General features: G+C 47.8%; 1 protein-coding gene and 1 non-coding gene across 14 annotated transcripts; both read left to right on the top strand.

The window, feature by feature from the left end:
- Positions 1–376: 376 nt before the first annotated feature.
- On the top strand, positions 377–16363 carry TPD52L2 (TPD52 like 2). 13 transcript variants are annotated; one of them, XM_085079567.1, is made up of 11 exons: positions 377–532; positions 932–1071; positions 2183–2331; positions 3151–3210; positions 4683–4742; positions 8753–8854; positions 12699–12725; positions 13097–13138; positions 14370–14418; positions 14500–14548; positions 14632–16363. In XM_085079567.1, the coding sequence occupies exons 1-10, from the start codon at positions 514–516 to the stop codon at positions 14533–14535; spliced, it is 684 nt and encodes a 227-aa protein (XP_084935693.1). In that variant the 5' UTR covers positions 377–513; the 3' UTR covers positions 14536–14548; positions 14632–16363. The 13 variants fall into 13 exon arrangements, with proteins under 13 accessions (XP_084935693.1, XP_084935697.1, XP_084935689.1 ...); XM_085079571.1 differs by lacking the exon at positions 12699–12725; XM_085079563.1 differs by lacking the exon at positions 14500–14548 and having other exon boundaries at positions 378–532.
- Positions 16364–18612: 2249 nt separating this feature from the next.
- Positions 18613–18684, top strand: TRNAE-CUC (transfer RNA glutamic acid (anticodon CUC)). Its single transcript has one exon. It is a non-coding gene; the product is annotated as a tRNA-Glu (tRNA).
- The last annotated feature ends 224 nt before the right edge of the window (positions 18685–18908 follow it).

The following is an 18908-nucleotide window of genomic DNA, read 5'->3' as shown; positions in this document are numbered from 1 at the left end:
CGGGGCGGGCTGGGGGTCCCTGCAGACGGGCACCGGGAGGGCTCCGGGCAGCACAGGCACCGCCGGACCTAACGGGAGCCCCAGACCCTGGCGGAGGGGTGCGGGGAGAGGCGGCTCGTTACCGTGGTGGATGGCAGCGCTAATTAACGAGCCCGGCGGGAGGGCACGGAGCTCGGGGGTCTCTCAGCGCGGCCGGGCCGTGGCAGGAAGGACACTCCTCGGTGCCCGTGCCGGTGTCCCGAGCCGTGCCCGCCGTCCCGGTGCCCGTGCCGGTGCTGCCCCCTGCCCTCCGGCCGCGCTCACGGCACCGCCGGCCCCGCCCGGCCGCGCTGACCCCTCCATGACGTCACCCCCGTGTCCGGTGCCGGGGGTGGTGACACACGTGTCACCGTCACCATGGCGACGCGGCGGTGACGCGCTGTGCCCGCGACCCTCCCCGGAACGGGCGGGCGGCGCGCTCTGAGCGCGTCACCGGGGGCGGTGGCGGCGGCTGGACGGGCCCGGGGCGCCGCCATGGAGAGCGCGAACCAGGGTACGGGCCGGGGCCGGCGGGGCTGCGCTGCGGCACGGGGCGGCTGGGGCTGTACGGGAGCAGCGCGGGCACGGCGGGGCGGGAGCTGCCGCTGCCGTGATGGGGGACGCGGCCCGGCGGGTGGGAGCGGCCGGGGATGGGGAGCGGCCGGGGGTCGCTTCGCGGCGCCGCTTCCCCCGCTGCCGGGGCTCGTCGCCACCCGCGGTGCCGGGCGCTGGAGCTGTGCCGGCCGCGGAATGCCCGCTGCTGCCGCCGGTGCCGGGCGATGCTCGGGGAGGAAACTCCGCCGGAGGTTTCTCTTCCCCTTCCCGCAGCTCTGCCTCCCCCCGCCTCGCTTTGCATAACGCGCCTCGCCTGCCGCTTGCTTATTCAGTGCCCTCTGCTCCTTGTCTGCGACAGATATCAACCTTAACTCTCCCAACAAAGGTCTGCTGGCTGATGCCATGACAGATGTTCCCGTGGATAACGCGGCCCGGGGCGCTGCGCCCGAGGGATTGACTCTGGCCGAGGAGGAGGAGCTGCGAGCCGAGCTCGCCAAGGTGAGGGGGGCTCGGTTTGGCAGCGAGTGTCTCGGCTGTGTTCTGCTGGGGAGGAGCGAACAGGAGCCACAGGGGCAGGACTGGGTGTTTTGTTGTTGGGGGTTGGTGTTTTGGTTTTTAATTTTGCAGCGTTAGTTGCGCGTCTCTCAGCTGATTGTTAAGATGCACAAAGCTGGCAGATACTTCAAACACTCTGGTGTGTTGTTTGCTCCTTCCCAGAACAGCCTAGTTTAGAGCTCTAAGGAAATAAGTGGCTTTTGATGCCATGAGCTCAGTGTAGGATTTTATCTCCATTTGAAGTGAGAAAATACTTCAGGCAAATGCTAAGCAAAAGAAACCTGTTTTTCCTTAGGAAACTGAAACGTTGGAGTACTTAATGTGCTTTTCTTCCTACCTTTTTCTCTTAAACATTTATTATGCTTTACAGGCAATTATTTTTGGTGCCTTTATGTTTTCAAGGAGCCAAGAGTTTGTAATGTAACATTGTAAAGTTTGAGCACCTTTTGGGGTTTAAGGATCAGTTCATCATTTCTGTCTGAAATGTGGCTGAGGGTAATTGCAGCTGTTTCTCTGTTGTGCTTTCCTTCATGTGAGAATCTTGTGGTGGTTCTTTGGTTTGCAGGTTTTGGCAAGAGAGGGTTTTGCTGCTCTGGGTGGTCATGCAGGGCTTGCTGAGTTGCAGTTAAAGTAGAAATGAGCCCACTCTGCCTGGGAACAGCTCCAGGGCACGTTGAAAATGTTGTAGGAAAGATCTCAGAAGAAAAATGCTTTGCTTTAGTGACATCAGGAAAGGAATCATAAGATTGAATCGTAGTTAATAAGTTTTGGCAAGGGAATTACGACATGAGGAATGGATTCTGTTAATCTCAGTGCCATTAAGTCACCAGTCCAGTGACTTGTGTGGATGTTTTCCCAGGTGAAGTCTGATCTGTAGGCTTCCCATTCTAGCACAGTTCATGTTGAGTTGAATTATTCTGCACTTGACATCCTTCCCAATTTTTAAAATTCACGTTAATAAAACGTTGCTAGTTTTGAGAGAGGTAGAAAGTTGGTTTCATATCCAGAATTTTATTGAACTGTGATTTAAGACAAACCTCTGCCTCTCTCTAAGGTTGAAGAAGAAATTGGTACTCTCAGGCAAGTTCTGGCTGCCAAAGAGAGGCACTGTGGAGAGCTGAAGAGGAAGCTGGGTCTGACTCCCTTGGATGGGCTGAAGCAAAACCTGTCCAAAAGCTGGCATGATGTCCAAGTCTCCAACGCGTAAGTGTTGCTTGGGATGCCCCTGTGTTTAACTAGGACTCTGTGACACTTCCCAGCAGGTATTCCAGAGCTCTTTTGAGTCGCTGGAGGTTTTTCCTCTGATGGGTTTATATAGTAAAAGACACTTAAAAAAATCATTTTTACATCTGTATAAACTGAGCTTTCATATTTGTGATCCTGATAAATTGTTGCTGGATGCTCTTTCCCATGGTGTTAGAGATCTGGATCACACTTATTGGTCCAGTTTGGCTATTTCTGCCCATTCTTTGAGGCACAGGCAGCTGCCACCTTGTTCTGAACTCAGGCTCAAAGAGAAGTTCAAGTAGTTTCACAGCTTGTGCCAGTTCAGAAGCATTCCCTGGGTCATATAGCTCGAGTTAAAAGCCTGCACTTCCTAGGGAAAAGGTCTGTGATACTAGTGTCCTTCACCAGAGTCATCTTGTCCTCAATATGTGAAGTGAGACTGACTGTTCCTGAGCAGGCATTAAGGGTATGGTCACTGCTGTGCTTGACAGTGCCAAAAGGAGGGTCCATGAGGTAAGTTTGGCCCTGCACTGGGTGTCAGGGACTCTGGGTGCCCACAGAGGCATTGTTCAGGCTAAAAAGTCTCCTCTTTAACTGGGGTTTGGAGTTAATGACAGTGATACTGCAGAGCAGATGGTTGAGCTGTTCATCTTGCTGTTTATTCTTTCCCTTTTCCTCATCTTCCCTCCTCTGTCCCTGCCCCATTTCTGTTATTCCTTTGTCACTGGAATCTGTGTCATTGTCTTCTAAAAAATGAATATTAAAGTCATATTCATTAACACTTTCTGTTTCTAGTTATGTGAAAACATCTGAGAAACTTGGAGAGTGGAATGACAAAGTGACACAGTCTGACTTGTGAGTGCCTCGGGCTCCTCAGCATCACCTCCTTGTTCCTTGCTGCCTTCCCTGATTTTTGCTGCTCCTTGTTCTCCCAGGCATCAGGGCTTGCTTGGGAGCTGGAGACTTGGTGAAGCAGGGTTGTTACTTCTACCATGCCTGTCTTCCAGCTAGAAACATCCCTCAGTTGCACAGGGGATGAGTAAATGTTGCTGCCATCATCTCTGTCATGGGCTTGCTATTGCAGAAGAAAAATTCCAATCAGTTACCAGACCACATTTTTGTGTACCAAAATAAGAAAAAAAAAAAGGAGGGGACAAAAATGTAACCACAATTTCCCTTCAGCTGGTAATTGGTAGGTTAGTCTGTTGTTATCAGGTGTCTTATTAGTGAACCTCTATCTTTACTGTGAAACTATTTCTCTTCTCATCATGAATGTGGTAAGAATCAGTTTGACTGTTGCCTTTCTGTATGGCCACCTGGGAGGGAAGGGACTGGAGGTGCTTCCCAGTAGCTGGAAGTAGGGTTTATGGAATTGCCAGTGTGTTCATGAGCTTCTGAATCTGCTGCATTGGTGTGTGACCTTTTCCCCAGTGTCAGCACTAGAAAGCCATGAATTTTAATCTTTGCTGTGTATTTGAGCAGGTGATAAATGCAGACAAAGAACATCTGGTTCCTTTTGCTTCTGGAATATATTCTTTAATTATATTAGACCTCCATTGATATTGGACATGAATCATTGATACCTGCTGCATAGCTGAGCCTAAGGAGCCCTTGAGTGTTTTCTGCACTGACTTTTGTCTTTCTTTGTCTTGTGTTGAAAGGAGATGATTATTTAGCTAAGCGGAAAATGGGGATTGGGAGCATCACATCGTTAGGCAAAGTGGCACTGATCTAATTGGGGCGAGTGAATTCTGGGTGGTAAGGCCCCTCTGAGCACCTCTGTGTGCTGAGGTGAGAGCAGCCACCTTCTGTAGTGTGTGTGTTCTGTACTCCAGTGTTAGTTCTCATAACCCCTAAGGTACTCTTGTGTGTAGAGAAACATGATTTCTAAAGATTAGAAAAGCAAAAGTTTAATTGTTTGTCCGGTTCATGCTGTAAAATACAGCTTTGGGTGGGGCAGTCTGATTTTTTTGGCCTTGAGCTCAGTTCACTGCTTTGTGCTTTTAGTACAGAGCAGCAGCAGACATATAGGAAGGGAGCAGAAGATGCAAAGTCTTTCATTTCCTGACACTTTTTAAACTGCAGGCTTTGTTTCTTTGTGCTCAGTGTTTGAACATGCTTAAACAAAAGAAACTGGGGTTTAGGTGTCTCCCTGCCTCTCAAACAGCTCTTCTCCTTCTGGCTATACCAGAGAGACAGAAGCTGTTGTCAGAGAAATAAAGCCTCTGATACTGGAAGTGTAAAGAGTCCCTAATAATGTGGAAAGTGTCAGAAGAAGCATCTGTAGTGAATCTTGGAGCTGTCTCTAACCTCAGTTGTGTTTGTAGATATCTTTCAGCCAGCAGCACACTGGAGGACTGGAATGAAAAATTAACTCAATCAGAAGCGTGAGTGTCTTAACCTTCAGCCTTAACAAATGCTCTCCTCTGACAGTCTGCTGCCACTAACTGTGCTGTGCCCCTGCTCCCAGTCCTCTGCTTTCACTAGATCCACCTGAACATTTATCTTTCCTAGCTTTTACTCGTTTAACCCAATAAATGCTTCTGCTGGGAGAGGGAGCTTTTCCTCATGTCACTATCCAAGTGATACTCTACCAATACCTGCCTGCACTCAGGAGCTGGCTGAAACCCCTGGGTAGCTGAGACCTGTGTGGCACATGTTACACCCTCAGCTGAGAAGCTGTGGAATAGCCAGACTTTCTTGTTACCCCAATATGCTCTGCAGGGAGCTGGAGCTTTGCTTTCTGCTGTGGTACCTGATGAAAATAGAGCTGTAGCATCCAGGGCAGCTTCCTGTCACATTGGGGCCACAAATAGATTCAAACAGCTTAAACCTCACAGCTGTTCTACTCCAGTTGTTGAATGCAAATCTCTCTTAGATGTGCTTTTACTAAATGCCTGAAATTAAATTCTCATCTGGACCAAATTATGGAAGGATATTGTGGAAGCTGGCCTTTGTCCTTCTCGCTGTGCCTTTCCCACAGTATGTAGGGCAATCCCTTACAGTGCTGCAGTGGGAGCAGGCAGGTTGTGTCATTATTTTCTGAGCTGATTTAAACTGGGGGGAGGTAGGTCTTAGGTGTGAGCCAGCTTTTCCTGTTCTCTGGAGGGAGTATGAGACACAGTCCTTGGAGCTGGCTGGTTATCAGCAGTGTGTGTGAACGCACGGTTTTCTTCCTAACACGGGTGAAAGAGGAGCAGAGATAAAAAGTAGGAGTAGCAGAAAAAACTTTGAAGTATGCAGGTCTGCTTTCAACTGTGTTTTCTAGATTAAGAAGCTGTAAACTGTCACTGTTTCACTTGCTCAGTAGAGTGACCTTGGTTTTTGTGCTTGCTGACAGTGGCTGAGTCCAGTGGTGTTTAATCAGAGTCCCTCCCTGGGTGTGCCTGCTAGAATAGAACACTTCGGGTTATATCTGTTTCCTTGAACTTCATAAGCACCAGAAATGTGGCGGAAATGTGCTTTTGTGCAGCACTTAGGGCCTGAATAGCTGTGGCACCTTAGCTTTCCTGCTTGCTTTGGCACTGGGCAGAGTGACCATTGGTGCTGGCAAGAGAGGGAGAGATTGATTGAAATGGAGACGTGAGGGGGATTGAAAGATTCCAGCAATGTTTCAGAAATCAATCAGAATTTCCACTTCTCTGTCTGAGGTTCAGTGAGTACAAAGAGGCAAGTTCAAAAAGTCCAAGGGTGAGGTTTTATTCATATGTTTTGGGGGTTTTTAATGCAAATGCATCATCTTTCCTGTTTCAGAGCTGCTCTGCTCTGTAACTAGCAAGGCTCTTGAGTGACCTGGGAATGGGCCTGACTCCTGACCTTATGGTGTTTTTGTGTGGTGTGGAATTTCCTGGTGTTTGCCATTCTTGGCCACAGAGTTTCCCTCTGCAAGCAGTACATAAACAGGGCAAAACCCATCCCAGTCTGTTCCTAGATCCATTTTCACTGTAACCGGAATGTGAGATGACTTACATGGTTTGTGTCTTTAGCCAGACAGCTCAAATGGTGATTGCTGGATAAAAGCAAGTGAGAGGAAGCTGGTGTTAATGGATAAAGGAGGATTTGAGGGTGCAGATTTCATTCCTTCCTGTCAGGGTTTATAGAGAGGGGTGCAGTGAAATGTTGGAATACCACAGGATGAACAGCACAGGGCAGAGATGATCTCTGCGGCTTCTGCTGCAGCCAATTGCTTGTGAGCAAAGTGGGGTATTAGCCAGAGCTTATATTTATTACTCCCAGATTTGGATTATTCCATTGTGCTTTGTGCTGGGGCTGAGGGAAGAAAGTGAGCACTTGTGAATTTACACCCGTGGAAAACCTGGCTGTGGCATTTGCAGGAGAAGAGTTGCAGCTTCTAGGTCAGGGCTGGGTGTAGCTGAGTTGCATTAAAGCCTTGTATAAGCTGATCCCTGGCTGTCACAGATGCAGCTCCACATGTGTATCTGGTGGCAGTTCTGGGTTACAGAGCTGCTCATCTCCCTGTGCTTCCCTGTCTCTGCCTCCTGCCTGGCAGCAGGGAAGTGTGTATGTGTGTGTGGGAGCTGTGGAGGCAGGACTAGGCTGGCCATCTGATCCAGCTGCTGTTTCTTTGTGCTTCCAAGTTTATATTTAATCCAGATCGTTTTGATCTGGATTGCTGTGCCAGCACAAGCAGTTATACTGAGGAAGGAGCACACTTAGGCAGAAGCAGCAGCACCCAAGTGGTCAGATCTTCAGTTATATTAAAATTCTGCTGTCATCTGTGGAAAAAATGGGAAAATCTGTAGCCTTTATCTGCTGAAGCTGGGCATAATACCTGGAATTTTGCAGTGTGAATGGCACAATGGTGTCCTATAAGGCTGTAAACCATTCCTCAGTGCTGAGCTCTGAGTACCAAGCAGACCTAGAGTCAGCACTGCATACTTTGGTGAGCACGAGGTCTTCAATATGTGTTAGGCAGTTGTAAATCAAATCCCATGACAGGGCTCAGCCAGGGTGGAGCCTGGCTGTTGAAGGCAGGGACTGACATCCTCCTCAAACACAGTGGCTCCAATGGGAGGGCAATCCCTATGTGAGATCAAGCAGCTTTGGTGCTGATCAGTTCACTCCTGAATTCTGCTGAGGTGCAGAAAATTGTGCTGTGCAGAGGCAGTGTTAAGGCCTTGCTGCTGGGGCATGCTCAGGTTCTTCTGGAGCTGCTGACTTCAAGAAGAATTGGTCTGAAAAATATGTAGGTTACAGGAATTTTCTTTCAGGAGCTGGAAGAGGGAAGGGAAAACCTATGCAGATTTGCCCTGTTCTGCCTAAGTCTCGTGTATATTTGTGATTCAGAAATACTTGGCTGTGGTATTAAAAAAATCCCCAAAACTCAACAAACCAAGATGTTGTAATTGGAATTGCTCAAATCCATTTTGGGTGCTGTGGTGCTGTCCATGCACTTCTGCCTGGAGAGGAGGAGATGTGAGTAAGTCATTTGTCACCTTGGAGTTTGTAGCCAGGGGAGCTCAGGCATGAGAGAACATTAGGCTGTTTGTAATGCCCTTTTCCTGAATGTCCTCACCGGGCAAAAAAATAAACTCAAGCTGAAATATTTAGTATAAGAAAACCTCAAAATGTTGAACTTGTTTTCCAGCCTGAGTGTTTTCTTTGTAGTCTGAAGAATGACATAAATCTAGATGTTAATCACCAACTGTAGAATAGTTTAGAGAGAATGAATTAATGAAAGTGACTCAAAGAATCTTTGTTCCTGAGATTAGTCTCATCTGAAGAAAACAAAGATTCTCATGTGTCTCCAGCTCAGGTATAAACTCACAAATAAAATAAAAGCTGACAAATAAAAGCTGTCAGACTTCTTACCTATTGTGGTTAATGGTAACTGATAGGAAACTTCTACCAATTCATTTCTAAATTGCTTTTGTAGAGCTAATGCTGATTCCTGCATTTCTCTTCTGTATGGTGGTGATGGTCTTGCTTCTTGCCTCTTTCCTCCAAAACATAACACCACAACAAATGCTTATGACTTCCTCAAGGCTGCAAGGATAGCATGGAACAGGTTCCTAGATTTATTTTCTCCAGGACACCAAGAGATTGTTGTAGAGCAATTAGGCTATAGTGCTGTGGTGTTAGAGCTTCCATGTGGCAAATTGGTTTGGCTTTGGTTTTCAGTAAATGTTTGTTAGATTTAAGAACTTACGGTCAAAAGTATCAGGTGAGTGTATAGAAAGGTTAATCCTACACTTCCTGGTTTTATAAAACTGCAAGTATTTGAGTGTATGCAAATCTGGAAGTGGCTTTTTCAGTGAAGTCAGTGCAGCTCACTAACCCAGCTTATTTCCTTTAATATGGGGTCCTTTTTCAAAGTGGGGGGGACATTTTGAGATCCTACCTGTTTATTAAATTTATTATTTTTTTTTCCAATTAGTTATAAGAAGACCCAGGAAACCCTTTCCCAGGCAGGACAGAAGACTTCAGCAGCCCTTTCCAATGTAGGTTCTGTTATCAGCAGGAAGCTTGGTGACATGAGGTAAGATTTCTGGTTTGCTCTCCAGTGCTTTGATCTTGGTTTCAAACAGGAATGGGACTTTAGACAATAACTAGGCTTTTTTCCATTTTTCTGCTTAGCTGGCAGCACATTGCTGTTGATGGACTGCCACCTTCTGTGTGGCCCTGTGCATTGTAGTTTAGGACAGATTAAGCACTTACTGAACATTTATTGGTGGGATAAAATCTGTTCTAAGGCATTTAAGTTTGGTTTGGTTTAGGAGAACTGACCAAACATTTTTAGCAGCCTTCTCCCTTTTGCTGTCCATGTGGATTCACTGCAGCTTTTATGTCATATGTAAGGAACTAGAATTAAAGTTTCCATTTTCCATTCCTTACTGGATCATGGAGGAGGTGTGTTTTCTCAGTGTAACTGCTTTGGATTAGAGAAGGGTCATCCCTCCTGTGCTCTGCTATGATTAAAAACAAAAAGGGCAAAGTCTGTTTGCTGCATTCCATGTGGTTTCAAGCCCCGGGTGTTGACATTCCATGGAGAAGGGCAGCATGTCTTCCAGGCACACTTATGTCATGTTGGTTGGAAAATATCAATTGATTCAGAAGATTATGACAACATTAAAGATTTGTTCTGTGGTTGGTGGTTATCTGCATTCCTTAAGTGGATGACCACTGAAATAATGCAAATTTAAACCTGTCCAAACTGGCAAGAGGGGCAGATTCCCCTGGCTGAGGTTCTTGCTCTGTGAGTTTCTCAGCTGTACAAAGCTCAAGGTTAGAATTGGTGATTTACCTGCTCTTCAGAACTTTAAGATAAATATTTCTTCCCTGCTAATAGTAACATCCAAGTTTTTAATGCAGAATCATTTGACAATGTTTTTTTTTTTTTTTAAATTAGGAGCTATTTCTGGATGTACAGAAATTTTTTAAAAAGATTTTTAGAGCTTGTATTTAACATACTGTATCAGACCTTGGATTGAATGGGTAGCTGTCATTCTTTGTAGGGAATTTCCTATTCCACTGTGGCTGGGAGTATCCGAGTGGTAAGAACTTGTTGGCCTCTGATCACATAGTACTGATTTATTCTGGTTCTGTCCACAGCCAGTTAGTTACTGTGTTCCTTGAGGGTATTTTTTGGTGTTTTCAGTAGCTCTCATGCCTGAATTTGGCAGAGGACTAGCTGGCTTCCTACCCTTTCCAGCATTCAAGTTGTAACTTTTCTTTCCTGGAAACTCCCTAGTCTGCTGGAAGAAGAGATTTTTATGTAATCACAGCAGATTACAGATACTGGCACAAGATGTAGTGGGAAAACATTTTGCCAAACTGATAAGTAAATCTGGGGCCTGGTTTCTGCAGTCTGGCCAGGCTGTTGCAACAAAGGAATGGGAGCTGTGCTTTTTTTGGGAGCACACGGGGAACTCCTGAACCAGGGTTGCCACCAGCAGAAGTTGTTTTGACAGGCTTGGTCCTGCCTGTTGTTTTTCAGCTGGGAGAATGCAGGTCATGCAGCTGCTGAAATGTTTGTGCCATCCCAGGAGCAGATGATAGAGGGAGGGGATACTGGGGTGCTCTCCTGGTGGCAGAGCTGGCCTGGCCATGGTCACTGTGACAACTGTCCATGTAATCAGCTGGCCCAGGCATGAGCCAGGCCTTTGCAGCAGGGGTTTTGCTCAGCATCAACATCTGCATTCCTTTTTATAGCTAATACCTTGGGTGAGGTGTTATAAAATAGAGGCAGCTTCTGTCTTATCACTTGGGAAATCCCTGCCAAAGTTCTTTCAGCAGGATTTGTGTATGTGGCCCTGTGAGGGAACACAGTAATGACTTTTTGTAAGACTTTCAGTTTTTCTCTGCATATATAAACAGACTTCTATCTCCCGTGCTGCATCCAAGTCTTCCTATTTCTGATTCTGAAGAAGGTCTAACTCTGAGCATAAGGTTTTGCAGGAACTGTCCCACTTTTCACCCTTGCCAGGTGAACTCTGGTGTTCTGATATGTGATCAGAGCTGATGAGGAGTGAAGTCTGTTGTATTGCTGTGATCACTGCTCTGAACAAGTGGGATGATCTCTGTTCCCAGAGAATCTCTGTTACAGGCCTTGTAGCCTACACTGACCTCCATTACTGGTTTTTTTTCCTTCCTACACTACAAATTTACTTGTAAAGCGAGTTTATTTTCCAGCACTGGAAGTGTTGAGATAACAGAAGGGATTTCCTTGTTTAGTCAGCCTTCACCGGTTGATAAATGCAAGGAAGGCCTGATGAATGGGACAGAGCCTCTGATACACCGAGGGCGTGGGCATAATTCCATTATTATAATTCCATTGTGCTCGGACCAAATTGCTATTAAATACAAGTAACATGTTAAGTCTTTAGACTAGCTGTATTCTGGTCAAAATAATTTTGGTGTGTGGATTGTAACCTTGGGAAGTTAGTGCTGTCACTGTGTGCTCACTGCATTAGTGCTCCACTGGATTGCTTTGAGGGGAGAAAATTTACCTTACTGGGTGGGATTTTTTTCAAATCTTGTCCTCTTCAGATGTCTCTGTTATCTCCACCTACAGTTAAAAAGTAAATTGGCTTTTAGACATTCTGTTTCTGCATTTTACTGATTCCAGTAAAGTGCAAAATTGGAAGTGTTTTGTTTTTGTTGTTTTGTGGGTTTGTGTCCACCAATGCACTTCGTGGTGTCTGATGGTGTTTGCTGCTGTATATAATGCTACAAGCAAGTTCATTTTGAAATGTTAGCCTAAACCCAAAAGTGCTTGCAAATTCCAGAATTTATGTAAACTTTCAGTCCTTATGGAAGGAGGAAAAGGGTTACTGCTAGGTCCAGGCCGAGATCCTGAGCAAGGAACCAGTGCTTGTGGTATTCTGTGTGGAGCAGCATGGTGCATGGATGTGTTATCTGTGTTGTTCTCCTTTAAGCAAGAGTCAGTAGAAGGTTAATTTATTTCACATGCAAAGGCAGCATTTCAGGGAGTCTGCCCTGCCAAAGAGCTGACTTGGATATATGGGGAAATGAAACCACAAAGCCCAACATCTTCACTCTGGCTGTCAAGAAAAGCCCTTGTTCTCCTTGCCAAGTACTTCACATCCAGCTTGCCATGACTGCTTTCTGCTGCAGAGATAAAAATTGTATTTAAGTGGAATAAAACACTGCTCTGGCAGGAGAAGTTATTTTAGAGCATCCTGGTAATCTTACTAATAGAACTAGGAGACCTCAGTCTGTTGTTTCAGACTGCTGAGATGCTACTGCATTGCAAAATCCCAACCTAAAAACGGGCAACCAAATTATGGGGTAAATGTGATACCTTTAATCTTATCTTTATTAGGCTGCAGTGCATTTGTTCTCTGTGCTGTAGCTTTGAGATTTGCAGGCTTGGCAAGATAACATGCAGGTATCCATTTCAGGTTGCCCTTACACAAGTCCTCACCAGAAGTCTGAGCAATGCTGTCTTTGTATGAGAGACCACAGGGGGAAATGGGGGAAGGAGGTATCTCTACCAATGTGCTTGGTGAAACCTTCAGTTTAGAGGGAAAAATAAAGCTGAAAAAAAGCATGTGAGAGTAATGGATCAGGGTAGGTAAAGTGTTTTGGTTTGCTGTTGCACATGTACTCCTTCCCCTCCCCAGCTGGGTTCTAAGTTGATGTAGGTGCTGTTATTGCTCTTTGAGAAACAGCTTGTCTGGAGTTAATGAAAAGCAGTTTTTTTGCTTGCTCCTGTGATTTATTTTGAGAGGCTTTCTCCAGGGTAGTTGACTTTGCTGTCCCATGATTTTGTGACCGTGTCACTGCGTTCAGTGTTTAGCTCTGCGCAAGTTTCTGACCATTCCTTCTTTTTTCTCTCTGCTGCCCGTGGCCTCTCCCAGGGCTCACTCCATCTCACATTCCCTTAGGTAAGATACTCTTCAAGGCTCTAAAAGAGCATTTGTTTCTTTGCCAGGCCCCTGCAGACCTTAAAGGGGAAGCTGGTTATTTAAGCCTTGCCTAAACTTTTGACACAGATTGAGAAATCTACCACAAACCAATGCCCTGGGATTGACTTTTGTATCACAGTTGCAGTTAAATACTGCCTGTCCCATGTCTGGGAAACTAAACTCTGGGCTGCAGCTGTTAAATAAGGGGAGAGAGGGCTGGCTCCTACCACTTGGGCTGTCCACAGCAGTCTGTGTGTGGACAGTGAGTGCTTCAGACCCAGGGTTAGGCTGCTTTTGCACGGTGTCAAATTGTCATTAACTTTTTCTTTGTCCCAAATGCTTCCGAGCAGCGGCTACTCCATCCGCCACTCGATAAGTATGCCAGCCATGAGGTAATGTAGCACATGCCTTGTCTCCTGAGTGGGGCTGGGGGGAGGACAGCTGCCTCCATCACTGCTGGGGGGTTTGTTCTGACTTGGACAATTGGCTCCTTTCTCTAGCAGGTCCCTCTCCGAGTGTGAATTAATCACAGCCTGCAGTTTGACTGTTTAAAGGGTTTTTTAATATCTCTTAAGGTCATTAGCACCTGTCTTTTCTTGGACTAAGTGCAGTGTTGCACCCGTAGCAAAGTCTGGTTGAAGCTTGCAGCTCTCTGAGGTCCCTGGAGGGCAGGATGACAGTTCTGTCGCTGTGTACTGCACAGCCATTGCTGACACCAAGGTGAATCCTAATGACAACCCTCTCCTCCTCTCCTCACAGTGCCTTAGGTGGTGCTCTCCTCGCAGGAGAAATGACTGCCAGGGCTGGACAAGGCCCACAGAATTCTCTCTGTTCATCCTCATTCCAGACCAATGGAGGTTATTTTATGGCTGCAAATCTAAAGCGATTCCTTGGAACAAAAATAACTGAGATGAGGCGAGTCATCTCCCAGCGCTCCCGCAGCCTGGCCCGGGGGAGCAGCTCTATGAGTAATTGCCTGGTCTGGAAGCTCAGCACAGAGCACTCCCTGAAATCCTTCTCCAGCAAAGCAGCTTGTTGGGTTGTCAAACAACTGACCTGGTTTTCTTTGCTAGAAATATGAAATGCTCTGATTAATTTATTACACTGTGATTTTCGTGAGCATTTCCTGATGCAAATGATCACCCCTGTAGCAATAAAACTGCTGATAGGTGCAGGTACATGGCCCTTCCCCTTCCTCCCCATGGGATGTGATACAGGAAACTGAAGCCTTTGTTTTAAACATTTCTCAGCTTTCCCTTTACACTATTTAAAATAAAATGGTTTTAGTTAGAAGTTTTATAAAGCTAAGAGCCGGTTTCTTCTCTACTTACCATTCTTTGATTCCCCAGTGTACCAGGACTTGTTTCCCTCAACGTTTTAGCTTGAGCAATTGAGTGGACTGCATGTGGTATAAATGTTTTCCTTCAGAGTTTGTATGTGGTGTTCTTCCCTGGTGTGCCTGAGAGATTTGTGCCAAAGGCTATGAGGAGCTGGAAGTGTTCTGGGTGCTGGTGTCACTGCAAGGGAATGGCCACAGAGCCCAGTCACATTGTGCCATTTGATATGGTTAAGAACTAACTTGCCTTGATTTGTTGTTTTTTTCTCCCCTCTTCTTTCTTCAAGGAATTCTGCAACCTTCAAGTCCTTTGAAGATAGAGTTGGGACCATAAAGGTAACAGTCTGATTTGTCTTGTAAACACAGAGTGTGAAGCCTTGTGCAGAAACTTTAATTTCTGCGATGTTTTTCTTGTAGACTAGTATTCGGGCAAATGGCCTCTCAGATATGTGAAGTCTTGGCTACAGTAGGTGACCTTGACAAGGGGGAATTGACTTGGTATTCCCAGTGCTGCTTTCTTGTTGTGCTCACTCTCTTCTCTCCTTCCAGTCCAGAGTGGTGGGCAGCAGGGAAAACAGCACTGACGGCCTCCACTCCCCCTCTGGAGCTGGGGACAAGTCTCCACAAGACAACGCTCCCTTCTAAACCCTGGATATGGCTTTGCACGGCTGTGCACAACTGGAAGAGCTCCCTCCCTCCCAAACCTTCTCCACAGCAACAACATGCGAATCCAAGAAGGGGCTGAGAGCCAGTCTGGAGATATCCATCCTTCATTCATAGACACTGCTGCTGGATCCAAGTCAAATAAAGAGAATGCAAAGTTTTGTACACAAATAATATTTTACACTAAAGTTTGTAGACTAAATGTATCACTGCTGTCCTTTTGGGAGAGCGTGTAAGCTGGAGTTTCCTTAAAGTAGCTCAGAAATGCCCTTGCTGTAGATAGAAACAGTTTTCCCTTGTCTGACATAGCTTGGAGCAGATACATGGCCATGAGGAGGGCAGTAACTGGAGAAGCCAAGTGCATGGGCACCTTAGCTTCAGCTTCTGGCTCTGTTCTCTGTGTGGGCTACTCTGGGAGCTCCCAGGCTTCTCCTGTTACTGTTTTCTCTGGCACTCATTGGAGCAGTTGGGTAAATGGGGTAAACAGTTGGGTTTTTTTCTGGGCTCCCGAAAGGTAAACTTCACTTAGCAGCTGCCTCGTTGTTACACTAATGCTCTAGCTTTAACAAAACTAAGAATCTTTATTTTTAAATGCAATGAACTTTGAAGAAATAAAGCTTAAAAACAAACAAAAAGAAGCTTTGGCATCATATTAGGGCAATGCTCCCTTGGACTCTGAAGCTGAATTGCAAGCCTTACATCACTTACGCTTTACTTGTTTATGATTTATTTTCTGTAGAGAAGACTGCAAGGGTTCTAAAGCTGGTTGTTGAGCACTGGAGTTTTGCATCATGCAGTCATAGCAGCATGTTTATAAAGCCAGTTCTTGTGTTAAGTTCAGTGGTGCACTCTGTTTCCCGAGTGTATGAAACTTGCTTCTCCCTGCTCAGCTTATACCTTCGTTCTCGGAGGAATTTGTGAAGGCTGGAATATGGATACCATTGGAGGGACTCTGCTCTGCTCTCCAAGGGCTCCTCCAGCTGGTACATCTGGCTGTGACTGGATGGGTTTCTCAGTTGAAAGCCCCAGCTCTAATTTTGGTTTACAAAACTGGCAAAGAGTCATGGAACTCACCCAGTCCCCCAGGGGCTGAGTGTTTTGCTCTTTTGATGTCCAACTTCATTGCTCAGGAGCTGACAAATTCCAAGTTTTCTCCTAGAGGCCTGATCTTATTCTAGGCAAGGTGCCTCCAAGTAGAAATACCTAGAGTGAGCGATTCTGTGCCTTAGAGGCGAAGTGGGACTTACTCAGGTCTTTAAACTTATGTACATATCTGGGTAGTTTTAGTGGTTTTTCACCCTGGAGGGACTGAACTGCCTCTGACCCTTTAGAGAAGCAAGTTTTGACACTGATTTGATTAATCTCCATTTCCCCCACCCCTTCTCCCCTCCCTCTGCAGACCTGGGGACATGGGATGAGATGTTAGTGGGCAGATGTACTAGGCCATAGGTGGAGTGTAGAGTGTTGTTCATGGGCACTCCTCATTTGACTGGAACTGACCTCCCTCTGAGGAACAGAGCCAGTGAAATGGGGACTGCAGGAGCTTGGGTATGGAACTGTTTCTCATTAAGATAAAGACTGAAGAAACTTGACAATAAAGAATTCCTTTGGGAGAAAATGGGGTGAATGTCGTTGTCTTGTTCTGTCTAACAGCGCTGAAATCCCCTCTTGGGTGTGTCTTATGAACTCACCAGGTAAATACCAACTGCCTGCAGCAGCCTGAGGCGAGAAGCAACTGAAATATTCCATCCTATCCTTGGCTTGTCTGCTGGCTCTCTGGATCCTTTCTCATGAAGGAATGTACTAAATAATATTTACAGTTTGACGTTTCCTATCCAAGATTCCGGACATGGTTCCCCAGTTGGTTCCCGAGCTGTGCTTGTGTTCAGGGGCTGGGGAGGTGCAAACTCCATCACTGGTGCTGCAGGTGAGCTCCAAACTTCCTCACGCTGTTTTCCTGAGCTGGGAGCCTGGGACTGCAGTCCCAGCAGTAACTTGTCAGTGGGAGCTGAGGCTGGAGAAACTTCTAATGTGGAAAAGCTGCAGCTGTGGTGCTGGCGTGGCTTGACAGCGTGGTACCTCAGGGAATCAGTTGCCTCCTTGGAAGTTCTGGCAGTCAAACAGCATGGCACCGGGGGAGCCGTGGATGGACGGCTGGAGCTGGAAGCTGCTCTTTCCAAGTTTGAAAGGGTGGTGGAGGCAGGCAAATGGGCTGTGGAGAGGCCAGCAGAGAACCTCAGTGTGCTGTTTTCAGGAGAAGGATGCCTGGCTAGGCTTGAGGCATCTGCTTGGTGGTGAGGGTTTGCTTTTGTGGGGTTTGGGTGTTTGTTTTGAAGGTTGGGGGTATTTTTCCTATATCACTTCATTACGAAAGCTACATCTCTGCAACTGGGGCTAAGGACAGAGGAGTTGATATGAGACCTGATCCAGGAGGAGAGACATTGCTGGGAGTGCCCAGGCTGCAGTGAGGGGAAGGCAGATCACTCCATCCCACAAAGCAGGTAAACAGCAGAATTGAAAAGTAACAAACTGCAAAAAGCAGAAAGGAGCCACTCTTCCCTGCTGGAACCATGTCCCAGCCTTCAGCAAAAACCACAGCAAGTGTTTCTTAAGGAATTTGACATTTATGCTCTGAGAGGGGTTGCACAACCACTCCAGCAGCAGAGCCTGTGCTCATCCCAGCCGAGCAGGCAGTGTCCAGAGCCAAGTGCTGGCCCTGGGCTGCCAGCCTGGGCCACTTGCTGCATCCCTGTGGATGCTGGGGTGGACTCAGCATCTCTTCTTAGGTGCAGACTCCTTGCAGGATCCAAGGTCAGTGCTGGGGAGCCCTGCAAATAGCTGGTGTTTGGGAAGGAGAAAGGTGCTAGAGCTGGACTGGGGATGGAGCTGGAGCAAGAGAGGGTGTGGGTGTGTGATTCATGGTGATGACTATCGGCAAACGGGATCCATCATCCTTCATCTCTTTAAAACATGAGTCAGAGGCAGCAGACTGGAAAGGCCATTAGAGCCACACAGAGAGGACAGACACACCAGCAGGGCCATGCCAGAGCTATGGGAGGGATAACTGGAGCGAGTGTCCCTGCACTGCGGTTACCACTCCAGGGTCATCTGCTCCAGGAGGCACTGGATAGGTGGAAGTCTTACCCAACACTGGGAAACAACCATGTTTCCCAGGGAACAGCCAGGAGTGCCAGGAAACTTGAGCGACTGGGAAAAAACAGACTCATGAGCTTTAAAACACCCTGTTTTTCTCTAATTGTAAGCCCTTGTTTTTATAAAAGGGAAGTGGCTCTGCACTGAGCTCCTGGGGAACCCAAGGGCCGGTGTGGGGCCGGGTGGGGGGATGGCAGGATGGGATTCTCACAGCAGGGGCAGAGGGTGAAGGTGCTGCCCAAAGCATACTTAGAACTGGGGGTCGCTGTTTGGGCAGCGTGCTGAGCGCCTGGACAGCACCCCAAAGGCAGTGAACCCTCCAGGGGGCTGTTCCCTGGAGCCTCCAGCCCCACTGCAGCCCCAGCCTCTGTCTCCCACACTGTCCCGGCCTGCCTGCAGCCCCTGTGCCTCTGCCCCCAGCCCCGCAGTTCCCCGTGTCACAGCTCCCGGACGCAGTACTCCCTGTGCCACGGTCACCAACTCCCGTGGGGAGCTGCAGCCCCCGGCCCCAGCCGCAGCCATTGTGCCGCAGCGCCAACCCCACTGCAGCTCCCGGTCGCTGTACCACAGTCTCCTGCTCCCGTGATGGATAGCAGCCCTCGCCCACTGTGCCGCAGCCTCAGTCCCACCGCAGTCTCAGTCCCAGTGTTGCTGTCCCTGCCCGGCCGCGGTGGCAGTGCGTGAAGTTCGGCGAGAAAGACATGCTCGTATCGCTCCCTGGTGGTCTAGTGGTTAGGATTCGGCGCTCTCACCGCCGCGGCCCGGGTTCGATTCCCGGTCAGGGAAGTTCCCTTTTTGCGGCGCTCTATCCCGCTTTTCCACCTTCCATCCCCCCGCCCCGCCCCCCCGTTCCCATCGGGATCCCCGCGCGCTCCCGGCGCTGCGGCCGCGTGCCCGCGCGCGCGGCGGGGGCGCTGCGTGCCGGGGGCGCGCATGCGCAGTGCGCCGGCGCCGCCCCCTCCCGTGGCCGGGTCCCGGTCGGTGTCTGGCGGCGGCGGCGGCACCGGCGC

The sequence above is a fragment of the Lichenostomus cassidix genome, chromosome 20 (assembly GCF_008360975.1).
Source record: "Lichenostomus cassidix isolate B80296 chromosome 20, HeHo_3.0, whole genome shotgun sequence".
NCBI classification, from domain to species: domain Eukaryota; kingdom Metazoa; phylum Chordata; class Aves; order Passeriformes; family Meliphagidae; genus Lichenostomus; species Lichenostomus cassidix.
The sequence above is the reverse complement of the archived record's forward strand: the minus strand, read 5'-3'. Positions and strand labels throughout refer to the sequence as shown.

Coding starts and splice junctions, on each gene's coding strand:
- TPD52L2 (XM_085079563.1), top strand. Junction 8,855..12,698: donor AGGAAGCTTGGTGACATGAG/GTAAGATTTCTG, acceptor GGCCTCTCCCAG/GGCTCACTCCATCTCACATT. Junction 13,139..14,369: donor ATAAGTATGCCAGCCATGAG/GTAATGTAGCAC, acceptor TCTTTCTTCAAG/GAATTCTGCAACCTTCAAGT.